The 14,452-nt window shown below is 41.2% G+C and overlaps 1 protein-coding gene across 5 annotated transcripts in view; it reads right to left on the bottom strand.

Annotated features, from left to right (window-relative positions):
* Positions 1 to 14,452, bottom strand: part of CD86 (CD86 molecule) — an 84,832-nt gene that overhangs the window by 32,400 nt on the left and 37,980 nt on the right. Inside the window, exon 1 of one of the 5 annotated variants that reach the window (XM_047874179.1) lies at positions 11,222 to 11,477. The exons of 2 other annotated variants lie outside the window; for them this stretch is intronic. In XM_047874179.1, coding sequence (XP_047730135.1) covers positions 11,222 to 11,238 — 17 coding nt within the window. In that variant the 5' untranslated portion in view covers positions 11,239 to 11,477. Of the gene's footprint in view, positions 1 to 11,221; positions 11,478 to 14,452 lie in introns of those variants that run through there. 2 more of the 5 variants (XM_047874183.1, XM_047874181.1) reach the window with 2 other exon arrangements.

The following is a 14,452-nucleotide window of genomic DNA, read 5'->3' on the forward strand; positions in this document are numbered from 1 at the left end:
AATGTCTTCCTTAGGGGTGTCTGTGGAGGAGCCATCTCTGATCCATTTGGGCTATGCTAGATACCCTTTCTCTCTGCTCCCATAGCACTCAGCATAGAACTTTGAGCTATAAGTGTCTGTTATGTTTCTTCCATTCTAGACTATAACCTCTTTTTTTTTAGTTAAAAATCTTTGAATAGATTATACCTGCACATGGAACTAAATTTAAAAGTTAAAGGTGATAAATAGTGGAAAGGAAGTCTCTCTCCCAATCTGTCCCCTAGCTATCTAGTTTTCCTCCACAGACATAACTGGAGTGACCACTGCTATCTGTTAAGTTTCTTGCCTAGACTTGCAGTTATTTTAAGTAAAGCAGAATGAAAACATAGACCCATATTCTTTTTTCATTTCATTTTTAAACACTAGTGGTAGTATTTTATACACAATTTTGCCCACTTGCCACTACCTTAGAGGTTGTTCTGTATCAGCATGTACTGGGTATCTTCATTCTAACAGTTGCATATTCTGTTGTATTCTATTGAGTGATAATAATTTATTTCACCAGCCTCTATCAATAGATGTATTTTGCTGCAATGAAAAACCTTGATCATATGCAAAATCAGTGTGGGAGTAAGCTATCTTCCTAGAGGTAGAATGGCTTGACCAAAGGGTCAAAATTAATTGCAATTTTAATCTTTGAAACATTGAAAAATTGTTTTCCCCTAAGATTATATGTTTATGTCCCCTATGAGCATGCTTCTTTTCACATAGCTTTTGCCAACATAACATGTTTTCTAATTTGTCATCTTTACTAATAAGGAAAGTTAAGATGACACCTCATTGTAATTTTCATTTCTATTATTTAAAAAAAATTTTAAAGTTTATTTATTTTTGAGGGAGAGATAGAGTTTGAGCAGGGGAGGGGCACAGAGAGAGGGAGACACAGAATCTGAAGCAGGCTCCAGGCTCCAAGCTGTGAGAATAGAGCCTTATGTGGGGCTCAAACCCACAAACCGAGAGATCATGACCTGAGTCAAAGTGGGACACTTAACCAACTGAGCCACCCAGGTGGCCCCTCATTGTAATTTTTAAAAATTATTTTTTGGGGTGCCTGGGTGGCTCAGTCAGTTAGGTGTCCAGCTTCAGTTCAGGTCATGATCTCACTGTGGGTTCGAGCCCTGCAACAAGCTCTGTTGATAGCTCAGAGCCTGTAGCCTGCTTCGGACTGTCTCCCCTCTCTCTACCCTTCCCCCACTCACACTGTCACTCTCTCTCTCTCTCTCTCTCAAAATAAATAAACATAATAATTAAAATTTTTTTTAATTATTTTTCACTCTGGTAAAATACACATAACATAAAATTTACCATTTTACCCATTTTTTTTTGACAGAGAGCACACACATGCAAATGGGGGAGGGGCAGAGGGAGAGGGAGAGAGAGAATCTTCAGCAGCCTCCATGCCCAGCATGTTGTGGGGCTCAATCTCATGACTGTGAGATCATGACCTGAGCTGAAATCAAGAGTTGGAGGCTTAAGTGACTGAGCCACCCATGCGCCACCCCCTCCCCGCTCTTTTTTTGAGAAAAAGAGAGAGCGCATCTTACTCATTTTTAAGTGTACAGTGGTTTTAAGTACAATTACATTATTGTGCAACCATCATCACCATCCATCTCCAGAACTCTTTTCATCTTGCAAAACAGAAACTCATTACTTACTAAACACTAGCTCTCTATTCTCTCCTCCACCCAGGCCCTGGAAACCACCATTCCACCTTCTGTTTTCATGAATTTAACTACTCCAGGTACCTCATATAAGTGGAATCATACAGTATTTGTCTTTTTGTGACTGGCTTATGTCACTTAGCATAATTTAATCAAGGTTCATCTATGTTGATTGTATCAGAAATTCCTTCATTTTTAAGGCTTAATAATATCCCACTGTGTGTATATGCCACATTTTGTTTATCCATTCATCTGTTGATGGATATTTAAGTTGTTTCCACCTTTTGGCTGTTGTGAAAATGCCATGAACATGGATGTACAAATATCTCTCTGCAGCCCTGTTTTCATATCTTTTGGGTGTATAGTCAGAAGTAGAATTACTGGTCATATGGTAATTCTATTTTTAATTTTTGAGGAACTGGCATACTGTTTTCCACAGCAGCTGCATACTTTTACATTCCCATCAATAGTGCACAAGAGTTGCAATTTCTTCAAATGTTTGTCAACATCTGTTATTTTCTTTCCCTATGGTATTCATCCTAATGGATGTGAGGTGGTTCTTATTGTAATTTTATTTTTTTAATTTTTATTAAATTTTTTTTAAGTTTATTTATTTATTTTGAGAGAGACAGAGACAGTAGTGCATGTGGGGGAGAAGCAGAGAGAGAGGGAGAGAGAGAATCCCAAGCAGACTCCACACTGTTGGCATGGAGTCCAATGCAGGGCTCAAACTCATGAGACCATGGGATCATGACCTGAGCCAAAACCAAGAGTTGGACACTTAACTGACTGAGCCACCCAAGCACCCCTCTCACTGTAATTAAAACAAAATTTTTTTACATTTATTTGTTTTTGAGAGACAGAGAGATACAGAGCACAAGTGGGGCAGGGGCAGAGAGAGGAGACACAGAATCCGAAGCAGACTCCAGGCTCTGAGCTATCAGCACAGAGCCTGATGTGGGACTTGAACCCACAAACCGTGAGACCATGACCTGAGCCGAAGTTGGACGCTCAACCAACTGAGCCACCCAGGCGCCCCTCACTGTAATTTTAGAATGAATTTCTTTTATTATGAGTTTGAATATCTTTTCAAATGTATAAGAGATAACATTTCTTGTTCCATGTACTGTCCATACATTTCTTTTACATACTTTTGAATCTTTGGGCTTTTTACAAGTTTTCCTTAATTTGTAGGAGCTCTTTAATATTTAAAAAATTAGTGTGAATTGGTAACTACTTAGAAAAGTAGAGCTTTATGACACTGAGTTGCAAATATGTTCAGTTGCTGAAGCACACAGTATGTGTTCAGTATGTGAATCTCACACTTGCTCCCAATTAATGTCTCTTCCTTCCAATGATTTCAATAGGTTACAGAGCTTGGGCATTATCTATTGGGCCAGAGCTGACACCACTCAATGGTAGAGCTAGAGAGTTCTCTGTTTGATTCCTGTGCACTTCCTCATACTAAATCACCACCAGCATCCTATTTGTCATAGAAACTGAGGACTGGGAATCCTTTGAGTCTGAACTACGATCTACTATAGGAATCTCCCATTGTTTGCAATCCAAAAATCAGCATGTTTGACCTAGCCAAAGATTTGTTTTTCCTTGAGGTGATGTGTTGAACAGGGACACAAAATCAAATTATATTTCACTATAAATTTAACAAATCGTCTTTAATTCAAATTATTACATGAATCCGTATGGCCCAAGAAATCTTGGACAGATGGTCCCTGTAATTCATATATTGGGGAGAAACACTGCATATGACAAGGAAATCAATACCATTTTAACTTCTCTATTTGGAAATTCTCTCTTCCCCTGAGCGAAAACTGCCTCTCCTTAACTTCCTCTCATTGATACTGGTGTCACTCTCTGGAGCTATGCAGAGAAACCTTAATACACTTCTGCGAAAGCCCTTTAAGAATTTGGGGGCAGAGATTACATCCCTCCTCAAAATCCTGGCCCAGCAGTGAGTCTTTTTAGTAAACTTTACTAACGTTAATTTGAAGATTGCACACTGTCCTGGACAATACTTTGGACATTTTGTTTGTCAGAGACCCTCGTAAAATATGGTGCTAAAATACTTGAGATTGACATGATCCTCTAAACCCCATGTGAAGAATTTCTCTCAACTCTAGACATGGCATATGTGTGAGGATGCAGGCTTGGGTTGGGAAGCCAGTTTCTTCAATGTTTTCAGCTCTGAAGAAGAGCAGAAACGTCACTGTTCCCTCAGGAATAAACTCTCAACCACAACCACAAGTCATTGCTTTCTCCAGAGGGCCTGAGAAGTAGATACTCTTGCTTTTGAAGGGAGCGAGCAAAAAGGGGAATGGGAGAGGAAAGAACCTAAGAATTTACGGGGGGATTCTCTGAGAAGAGATTTCTGTCAGTGGTGAGCAGAATAAGGTCTGTAGGTAGGTGAACTGACCAAAAATCTAATAGTACGTTTTTGCCTCCATGTAGCTGGAGGCCCATTGTAGAAATCAAAGCAGAGCACCTACCCTAGTACCCCACTTTCCCTTACTGTATATGCCTGGCTCATCATAGACCATGAGTGAGAGTCAGCTGAATGACTATTTACACTTTTATTCCTCACAGCCAAGTGTGATTATCTGCCCCCAAGTTACAGATGAAGAAACGGAGCTGCTGAGAGGTTAAGGAACTTGCCCTAGCCACCCGGTAGTAAATGACAGAGTTGAGGTTTAAACCCACACAGTATCATTGTGTTCTTTTTTTTTTTTTTTTTAATATTTTTTTTTTAACGTTTTATTTTATTTTTTGGGACAGAGAGAGACAGAGCATGAACGGGGGAGGGGCAGAGAGAGAGGGAGACACAGAATCGGAAACAGGCTCCAGGCTCTGAGCCATCAGCCCAGAGCCCGACGCGGGGCTCGAACTCACGGACCGCGAGATCGTGACCTGGCTGAAGTCGGACACTTAACCGACTGCGCCACCCAGGCGCCCCTCATTGTGTTCTTTTTAACACTGATAGAGTTCCTTTAAAAGTTCCAACCAGTTTCAGCTGCGCTGTGGGAGCAAGGAGAAAGGATTATGATTCTACCCACTCTTAAGGTAGCAGGGGAGCAGCACATCCCAAAGGCCAAGTGTGAAGGTAACTCCTGGGATCGGAGTGTACATTACGGGAGAGGCAGGTGTTGTGATGGGGGTGGGAGGAGCCAAAAGTCCCTTCCTATCAGAAGAGTTTCTGTCCGAGCTTCTATTCATTCCACAAATATTACTTGAACACCCTTTCCGTGCCAGGCAGAGAACGTTCCTCTCCACTCCAGCCCTGAACAGGTTATCAGCGTTCTAGTGTGGATTTAGCTGCAGGCACAGGTTACTGTGTTTCAGCAAGTCTCACCTAGAAGAACTCTGGGGGAAATTCAGGTATTTGGGCAGAAAGAGGAGGGGATAAAGAAGGTATCTTTGGTGTCTCAGTTCTGAAGGAGCATGTGGGATCTATTTCAGGCAAGAGGCTGCATGAAGGGAGGTGGGGTGATGGTGGTTAGCTAGAGGGTGAGACTGGGGAGTGCAGATATGATGTCACAGGAAGTGAGAGAAGAATTCAAGGTACAAGCTGGTGTCAACAAAGAAAACTGTTTCCTGTTTCACAACTTTATCTAGAGTATTAGCCATGATCAGGGTATCAGGAAAAATGCTAAGTTTGCTGGTGTCTAAGGAAAATTGTTTGATCATTGAGACCTTCTCTCATGTAAACATTTAGTGAATTTACTCAGTGACAGGCTTGTTCTACAGGTTGTGGGGGATGTAAAGATGTGTGGGTCTTGGTCCCTCACTCAGTACTAAAAAAAATGATAGGGTGTACACATATAACTACAATTTAAGTTCTAGGATCAGTGTGGAAGGTGGCAATGCTTATCTCCTCCTGGCACATACAAGAGTCCTTGCTCTAAGCAAAGCAGGAGATGATGCTGCAGCCTCCATGGAGGGAAGATTAGGTCGGACTCAGTCCAGTACTCTGGGCCTGGTCCTTTGCCTTCTGTCAGTTCATCCTGTGACTGGACAACCCAAGCTTGCTGTACTGGCATTGTGAGTGAAGTCCAGGAGGATCACAAGCTGCCTGGGGCCTTGGTTTGCCTCTGGTTTGACATGCTGCATGAATTACGTCTCAGAGCACCAGAATCTGAAGGTATAATTTTAGAGCAGCTATTATCACCTTTGAGGTACTGGGAGGAATAGGGTAGGCTTATTTCCTTTTTTATAAAGTTTCTGAACTACAAATTCATAAGATTGCTGGGAATGGAATGTGTCTGAAATTTAATAGGGCCTCTGACAGGGTGTCTTGTGATATGCTTTAGAGCAATATGGAGAAATGTGGGATCAATATTATTAGTACAGTTAATGGCTGCAAAGTTGTGCCCTAATATCATTCATTCATTCAACAAATATTTATTAAACCAGGCGTTGTGCTAGCTGCTTAGAATATAATAATGAACAAAACCAGGAACCTCTTCACATGGTTGGTTATAGTTTAGTGAAGGAGCAAAAGAATCACACAGATAGATGTAAATTTGTTAACAATGACAAGTGCCACATAGGAGAGTTTCACGGTAATTTGAATGCCTATAATAGGACTAGTCTTAACTGAGATTTGAAGAATGATGTGATAGATTAAAGATGGACACATATTCTTTGTTACTCCTCCCATGAAGAGGTGAAGTCTAATCTCTCCTTAAATCTGGGCTGGCCTTAGAGACTTCTCTAATAGAATACAGCAGAAAGGATGTTTCATAAAAAGCCTTGCAGCTTCTGTTTTTCTTGGAAGACTCCATCATGGAAGATGTCCCACTACCCTAAGACCACCATGCCAAAGAGTCCATGCATTGATGTTTGGGTCAACAGTCCCAGCCGAATCCTGCCTTCCAGCCATCTCTGCCAAGCCACAAGACATATGAATAAAATCTTGGATTCTCTAGGGGTGCCTGGGTGGCTCAGTCAGTTAAGCGTCCAACTCTTGATTTTGACTCAGGTCATGATCTCACAGTTCATGAGATTGAGTCCCACATTGGGCTCTTTGCTGACAGTGTGGAACCTGCTTGGGATTCTCTCTCTCACTCTCTCTGCCCTTCCCCTGCTCATGCTTTCTCTCTCCCTCTCAAGATAAATAAATAAACTTAAAAAACTCTTGGAAGCTCTAGATCAGAGGTTAGCAAACATAGCCTGCAGACCTAATCTGGCCACCATCTATTTTTATAAATAAAGTTTTATTGGAATGCAGCTATACCCATTTGTTTAATTATTGTCTATGGTTGTTTTTTCATTACAGTGGTAGAGATGAGTAGTGGACTGTCAGGCCTGCAAAGCTGAAAATATTTTCTATCTGGCCTTTTGTAGAAAAAAATGGTGACCCTTGCTCTAGATTAGCACCATCCACTAGAAATTTAATGCAACCACATACGTAATTTGAAAATTTCCAATAGCCATATTAAAAAATTAAAGAGAAAAAAAAATAAAAAAATAAAAAATTAAAGAGAAATAGGTAAAAATTAATTTTAATGATATGTTTTCTTTAATTCAGTATATCTAAAATATTATAATCTCAACATATAATCAATATAAAATTATTAATGGATATTTTACATTCTTTTTTCTGTACAAAATCTTGTAGGTGTTTTACACTTACAGAACTTAGATGAACTACATTTCAAGTGATCAGTAGCCACATGTGGCTAGTGCCTACTGAATTGGACAGGGAAGTTCTATACTAGCCCATTCAGTAACTTAGTACCAACCACCAAGTGACTTCACTTGATGCCATGAGGAACAGAAAAATCACTCAAAACCCTGCCCAAATTTCTGGCCCACAACATTGTAAGACAGAGTAAAATATTCATTGTTTTAAGCTGCCGAGTTTAGGGGCAGTTTTTTAGGTAAACATAACAGATTGAAAAGTGCCAGATAGGTGAAGGGGGTAGTTTGGAAGGATTCTAGGCAAAAGGAACAGCAGGTGCAAAGGCACCACGGCAAGAAGGACATGAGGGAAGGTTGATGTGGCTTAAATGACTAGAGGGGTGGAAGACAAGCCTGGAGAGGTCAGTGGAGGCCAGACCATGCTTATCTTAAGGGTCAGCAAAGGATTTTGGTGTTTATTCTGAGTGCAATGTGAATCACTGAAGAAATTAAAGTGGAAGAGTGACATAATCAGGTTTGTAGTTTGAAAAGATGACTTTGGCTACTGTGTAGCAAGTGGATAGTAGGGAAGTCAGAACAGATGCCAGAAGACCAATCCGTTGACTATTGCAGTCATTTAAATGAAGAAGATGGTTGTTTGGTCTAGGGTGGTAGTAGCAGAAGTAGCAGTGGATAGGTTCAAGTGATATTTAGGATTATAATTGACAGGATGTGGTGATGGATTAAGTATGGGAGATGAGAATAAGGTATTAATTGATTGGTTTATTTATTCATTCATTCAACTGAGTATCAGGAATCACTCTTATTTAGTAGACTAATGCAGTGGATGCCACAGAGTTTTTTTACTTTTTCACTTGCACAAATAATGGGAAGTTCATTTCTTTAAGTAGAGTAGGATAGCTTAATGCAGTCTGGTATGTCAGATGAGTTTATATTTGATGTGATAGAAAATTGAGAGTTTGGGATTGATGGTCTGGAAGCAGAAAAATTATGTAATGAAAGTTTAAAGAAAATGAGCCTGTCAGTGGTCTGAGGAAGGGGTGAGGGCTGGTATCAAGAAAGCCAATATTAAACTCTCAAAGACCTCAGATGAAGAGGCTGAACCAGCATACGGACAAGAAAGAGAAGAGCATGAGCGACACCTTGATGAAAACATGAACACTTCCTGGTGTCTGGTGGGCATAGATGATTGGCTATAGATGTGTGTCACCCATCTTGAGCTTTGCTAAGTTCCCATGCCAAACATGTCTCTTTCTAGCTCACGCTGGATCATATGTCTGACTTGGTCTCCAATCTCTTCTTGGAGCAAATCCTCCTGGACTCCCATTTGTGGAGATTTTTCATACCTAACACTGCCTTAATTTGATTAGGTGTCCTTTCCCATACTCATTTGGGAGCACAATGTTTCCACACAGATATGAGGGGAACAGCATCAAAGATGAATAGGTACAAAGAAAAAATATCTATGTAGCTTCATATGGGGGAGAAGGCTGCTTTTATTCATTCCCTGATATTGTAGGTAACTAAAGTATTAAAATTAAGAGTCCATTCCCCTCACTCCCGGAAGAAGGAACGTACATAGCATGGTTAGCTTTCCAGTCTCCTTATAGCAAGTTTGTATACAAGACAGATGCCCCAAAATCAGATATTTTTGAGTCAAGGAGCATCTCTTTTCCAAATTATTAATGGTTTTGGAAACCATTTTTTCCTTTTTTGCCAAAAGGTGCCTGTGGGTAAGCATCTTGCAAAGTTTTACAGGTGAGTCTGTGCACATCTGGTCAAGGGCTCTGCCTACCACAAATAAGAACCCAGAACTCACTAAAAGGCATTTATGCCAATCATGGCCCCTTAAGAGGGCCCCTTCCTGTTGTCTCAGAACCAGAACCATGGTCAAAGAGAGAAAGCCAATGTATCAAGGGCACAATTTGAGGGACGTCCCCTCTCCCCATTCTGTGTACCAGCCCTACCCTGGTGCTTGGAATTCCCAAATTACTCATTCCTTGGGTTTAGGCATTTTTGAAAGCCCCTATTAAAATGCAAATGCTAGCTAGAAGGGAGAAATGTTTTGTTTTTAGCCATTAAGAGTTAAGTTCAAGTTAATGCAGCTAAATAGGAAATGGAACTCAGAAAGAAATCATACTCCTAAAAAGAGGGAGAATAGTGCATGGGAACTTTCCTACCCTGATGGGGAGATGGAAAGTGCCGAAGACATATTTTTCTTCTACATATACTCAAAATGGTGTGTATTTCCCAACCTCAGCCTGAGTATACTCTGATGTATGGTTTAGAAACTAGTCTCTATATTAGGTTAGAGATGAGGATAAAGGTTCAGTAAAGGATTGTGCACCTAGCCTATGGCCCTATCCTTCTGTACTGCCCCCCTAAACCACTCTTATTTGCCTGACCATGAAAGGTGAATTGTCAATTCTTGCCTGGACACTGGATAACCACTCCGGAACCTTCCTACTCCTTGCTTGTTTCAGACATGTTAGGTTCTTACTCTATTTCTTCACAGCTTCAGTCTCCTGGGAGAGGGACCCCCCCAAACTTATTTCTCACCTTTTTGAAACATGGTATTTGAACCTTGATTTTCTCCTGAAGAATCTGGCTTAGCTCACTTTTTTACCTTTTATGCTCTTTCTTCTCCCACCTTAGCTTCAACTCCATAAAATCCAATTCTCATTACCACCAGGAAGACATATCTGATATCCAGGGCCATTAGAGCAACCAAAGTATCAAGCTCAAAGACAGTCATTAAACAGTGGGTACAATCACAAAAAGCCATTTCCTTCTCTTCAAAGCAGTGTTGCTATACAGTCATTTTAGTGTGACTATTAATACTATTTTCCCACTAAGCTAAAAGCTTCAAGAGTACAAGGACCATGACTTTTATGCTCTCTGTTAAAACCCAGGACACAGTTAATCACTCAGATACATTTAGAACATGCTAATGAACAGAAATTTATAAAAAGCTTCCATTATACACAGGATAGCTCATGTAAATAGTATCAATGGTACCTGCAACAGCAAACAGATGAAATAATATAGAACTGTGAGCTTGTGCACATAATTAGACTCATTTAAGTCCACAGCCTTAGTCCCAAGATTGAGGTTGCATGTCAGAGGAATAGATCATCTCCCTAGTTATTACAATTTGAGAGGAGTGGGAAGTTCCCTTGGCCAAAAATTATTTTCACCTGTCTCTCCTTAAATAACTATTAGTGGAGGCACTATTTTAAGCCTATTTGCAAATGCAAATATGTTCATGGTATACAGAACACGAGAAACCACTGCATGGGCTCTTTTTGGACCTAAGACTTTCTTTTCAAATGAGCTCTTGGTCTCTGGTGCCAAGAGGAGCCAATATTGTGGGGGGCATTTAGATGGGAAGAAGAAATGGAGACAAAGAGACGGGAAGAGAAAAGCCAAATAAGAAAGCAGAGACCACTGCAGAAGCTGTGGGTTTTGCCCCAGTTCTCTGAACTTCTCACTGGCACAAGGGGCCAGCATCCTTGGATACCTTCTCCTGCAGTGGAGATCCTTGGAGCCCCCAGCACCCTGAGGCCAAGGGCAGCTGTTGGTTGTTTGGTAAGTGGTGCCTTCTGTTTCCTGCCTGTCCTGTCTCTTAGCTCACGAAAGCAGACAAAGGATCTGGATGGAAGAGACACATTTCTATAATGTCCTACCTCCAATGTAGCCAGTCTCAGAATCAAGCCTGGTGGTCAAAAGTTTTATGCACGTATTCCACAACCCTTCTTACCCACTCCCTTGCCAGCCATCAGCCCAACCTCTGAACATCTGCCCCAGATGTAGCTTTATCAGACACCAAGCTCCCAAAGCATACAAGCTTCATAAGAACATACCTGTCACAAATGCCCATCCACTGCAGCTCCCAGAGACCAGATGTATAAGCTCAGTGACATTCCCGAGGAACACAGAAACAAGGTGTTAAGAATAAACGATGAGGAGCCTTTGTGAGCTCCCCATAACTTCCTAACACTCTTTGTAGAGAAAGAAATAATGTCAGGGCTGAGACTAGAACTCAAATGCAGAAAGGGGAACTGACAAGAAAGAAATAGCACCACAGACAGGGGCTGGTTCCAGATAACTTCTGATGGCAGGTGGGCATTTCCACCGATGAAAATGACTACAAATGCACTGGCGGAGAGTGAGTGAATGTAAAGCCCTGAGGAAACTCCCCAAAGACAGCCCAGCCACAAACATGACAAAGACTAACAGAGATCCAGGAGTGTAGCCTTTGAGTCCCATAGGTGAAGGTTCAGCTCAGTTTAACAAGTGTTTTATGCAGCAGCCATGTACCAGGTACTGTTTCCGGCTTGGCAGGGCTGCAGGAGGCAGTCGGCAACCACAGAGCCCAGAGACTGGGTATTTTTCTTCTCACCCCACCCCCCTACAAACCATTCATTTGAGTATATCTCCATGGATCCTGCTAGAAGCCAATTAACATACACAGCTTGTTTTTAAATTATCCTCATCTAATCCTAATTATCCTAATGTAGAAAATTTGGCCCCTATTCCTGGAAGTGGGTGGTACTCGAGTCTGGGGACAGGTCACCAGCAGAAGAGTGATAGGTGTATGAATGCCAAGTGGATTTTTCCAAACCTAGTGCTTCGAGAGGGACAGGCTTCACACATATAATCCTGATCCAAATGTATGGCTTCTTTTCCTGATCCAATCAGGCCCTGAAAAGCCCTCTGCTCAGTGGGGAGGGGGGCGGGCAGGCATTTATGTGCCTCTGAGCCTGCAGCATTTGCATTCGGGAGAGAAACAGCTCCCTGTGAACCTGCCTCCTCTGATCTCTTGGTGGCTAGCTGGGCCCTGCAGGACTAGAGAAATTAAAAGTAGCAAAGGGAGAGCTGTTTGTTGTCTGGGTTGAGAAGAGCACCCAAGCAAGGACATGTGGTGCAGGGGAAGTAGCATAGCACAGGTTTGGAACTGGTAGTCCAAGGTCAAACCCTGGCTTGACCACCGAGCCCTGGACAAGTTATTGAACATCTCCCCATTTTAGTCTTCTCATCCAGGAAATGTGACCAGCATCCTTGATGCACTGTTCTGAAAAACAAATGGGATCTTGCATGTACATCACCTGGCACAGAGCATAGTATGCAGCTATTTAGTCTTCGTTATTACTTTTCTGTCTTCCTGACAGACTTTACAGTTCTGACTTTGACCTTTGCACAAAGTTGGTCCTTAATCACTGGAAAGGTGATGATCATTCTTCCCAAAACAGGTCTGTAAACTCCTCACCTTCCATCCAGGGTCTCTCAAACCCAGAGGGCTCTTATGTGGGTCCTGGGCCCTGACTCATAGGGTCTTCACTTCCTCTCAGCGATTCTCTGTGCATACCTTGGAAACTTCATCCTTTACTCGGATAGGCACCACCTGGGGTTTTCCTCTGGATTTTACAATCATATATATTTTTTTTATTTGAAAGGGTCCATTTAGTTTCCTTATTGTAACACATGAAATTACCCATGTATCAGAGCACAGGAGAATTAATTTACATACCACTCCGTTTTCAAGTTTCCTTCTCTTCCTTATACTCAGCAGTCAAAATATCAGATAGGCTAAATTGGGAAGTCTTGCTATCAAAATATTTAGAATAGTATTTCCCAAACTTCAGTCATTCTAGCTACTAGTACCACTTCATATCCATGTAAAAATCTGTATTATTTTTTATGCATTCATTTTAATCTTGACTTATTTTAAAAGGAATCTTTATATAAATAGTAAAAATTTTAAAGAGCAGTATTATTTACCAAAAATAAAGGGTGAGTTCAAACTCTGTGTTTGTTCAAACCTGTTGTTCAAACTCTGGCCCACTAGTTAATACCTGTGTGTTCTTGAGGAAGTCACTTAATTTCTGAGCCTTAGTTTCCTCACAGAGGTAATATTAAATGTCTCATAAGCTTGTTGTGAGGATTAAATAGGAAGACATGTATATGGTGCCTCACACAGATCCTGGCATACGGTAGGTTATTTAAAAAAAAAAGTTTTATTGTTTTCTCTTTTCCATATCCCTTCTCTCATCTCCTTATTTCAGGTCCTGATTAGAGTAGTATCCAATGCACTGTAACAGAAGTAGTGGAAGATAAGTAGTGAGGCAGGCAGCAGAAATAAAGGACAATTTGGTGTCACGGAATTCTCTAATTCTATGAACTAATTAGCATTGCAAGGTTGTTTCAGGGACATCAAAAGTCATTTTAGTCTCTCACTGAAGCAAGGACTCCCCTCGGTGTTATCTGTAATAGATGGATGTCCAGTCTTTGCTTTCTTACTTATGTTGGAAAACTTACTACCTGATATGACAGTTATGAGAGAAAGGTCTTCTTTATAATAATCCCAAATCTCCCACCACTCATTCCCCAGTCCCATAAGTGTCCCTGTCCTGTTTTCTAAAACTTGCAGGATATGTATTTTTACCCCTTCACATGGAACCCTCCAAATAATTGAAAACAGATATGTCATAAGTTTCCTCAGTAGTCTTTTCTCTCAGCTACATATTATCAGTGTCCTCAACTGTTCCTCATATAATGTGGTCTCTAGAACCCTAACCAGCTTGGTGGTTCTCCCACTGGCACCTGTCTCCCTGAATGTGTCAACATACCTCTTTGCAGAAAGGGCTTACAGAATGAAATGGATAGTGACAAGATCACTTTCACTAATGAGTCAGAGATCAAATTAGCCTGTACACAGTTGTACTGGAGTGGCTGACCATGATTTTTTTTTTCAAATGTCATGTCATATCACCACCTCTTGGCCCCATCTTATTTGTACGTCAGTGTTCAGCCAATCAAAATTACTCTGAATCCTCTTTATATCTTTCATTGTACTAGTCATCCCTCCAATCCTGTGCCACTCAAAAATCTGATAAGGAGGCCTACCCAAGAGTCATCAGAGCCAAGCATGCACGGGGTTCAGCAGTGATGGTGGTCAACAGTATCAAATGCTGAGATGAGGTTAAACAAAATGAAGAAAATCAGTTCCTTGTGTTTAGTGAAGAGGAAGTTACCAGTAACCTCAGAAAGTTGCTTTCTGTGTGGGGCTGCTTCCTCCATGCCTCACTCCCAGA

The sequence above is a fragment of the Prionailurus viverrinus genome, chromosome C2 (genome assembly GCF_022837055.1).
Source record: "Prionailurus viverrinus isolate Anna chromosome C2, UM_Priviv_1.0, whole genome shotgun sequence".
NCBI lineage: Eukaryota > Metazoa > Chordata > Mammalia > Carnivora > Felidae > Prionailurus > Prionailurus viverrinus.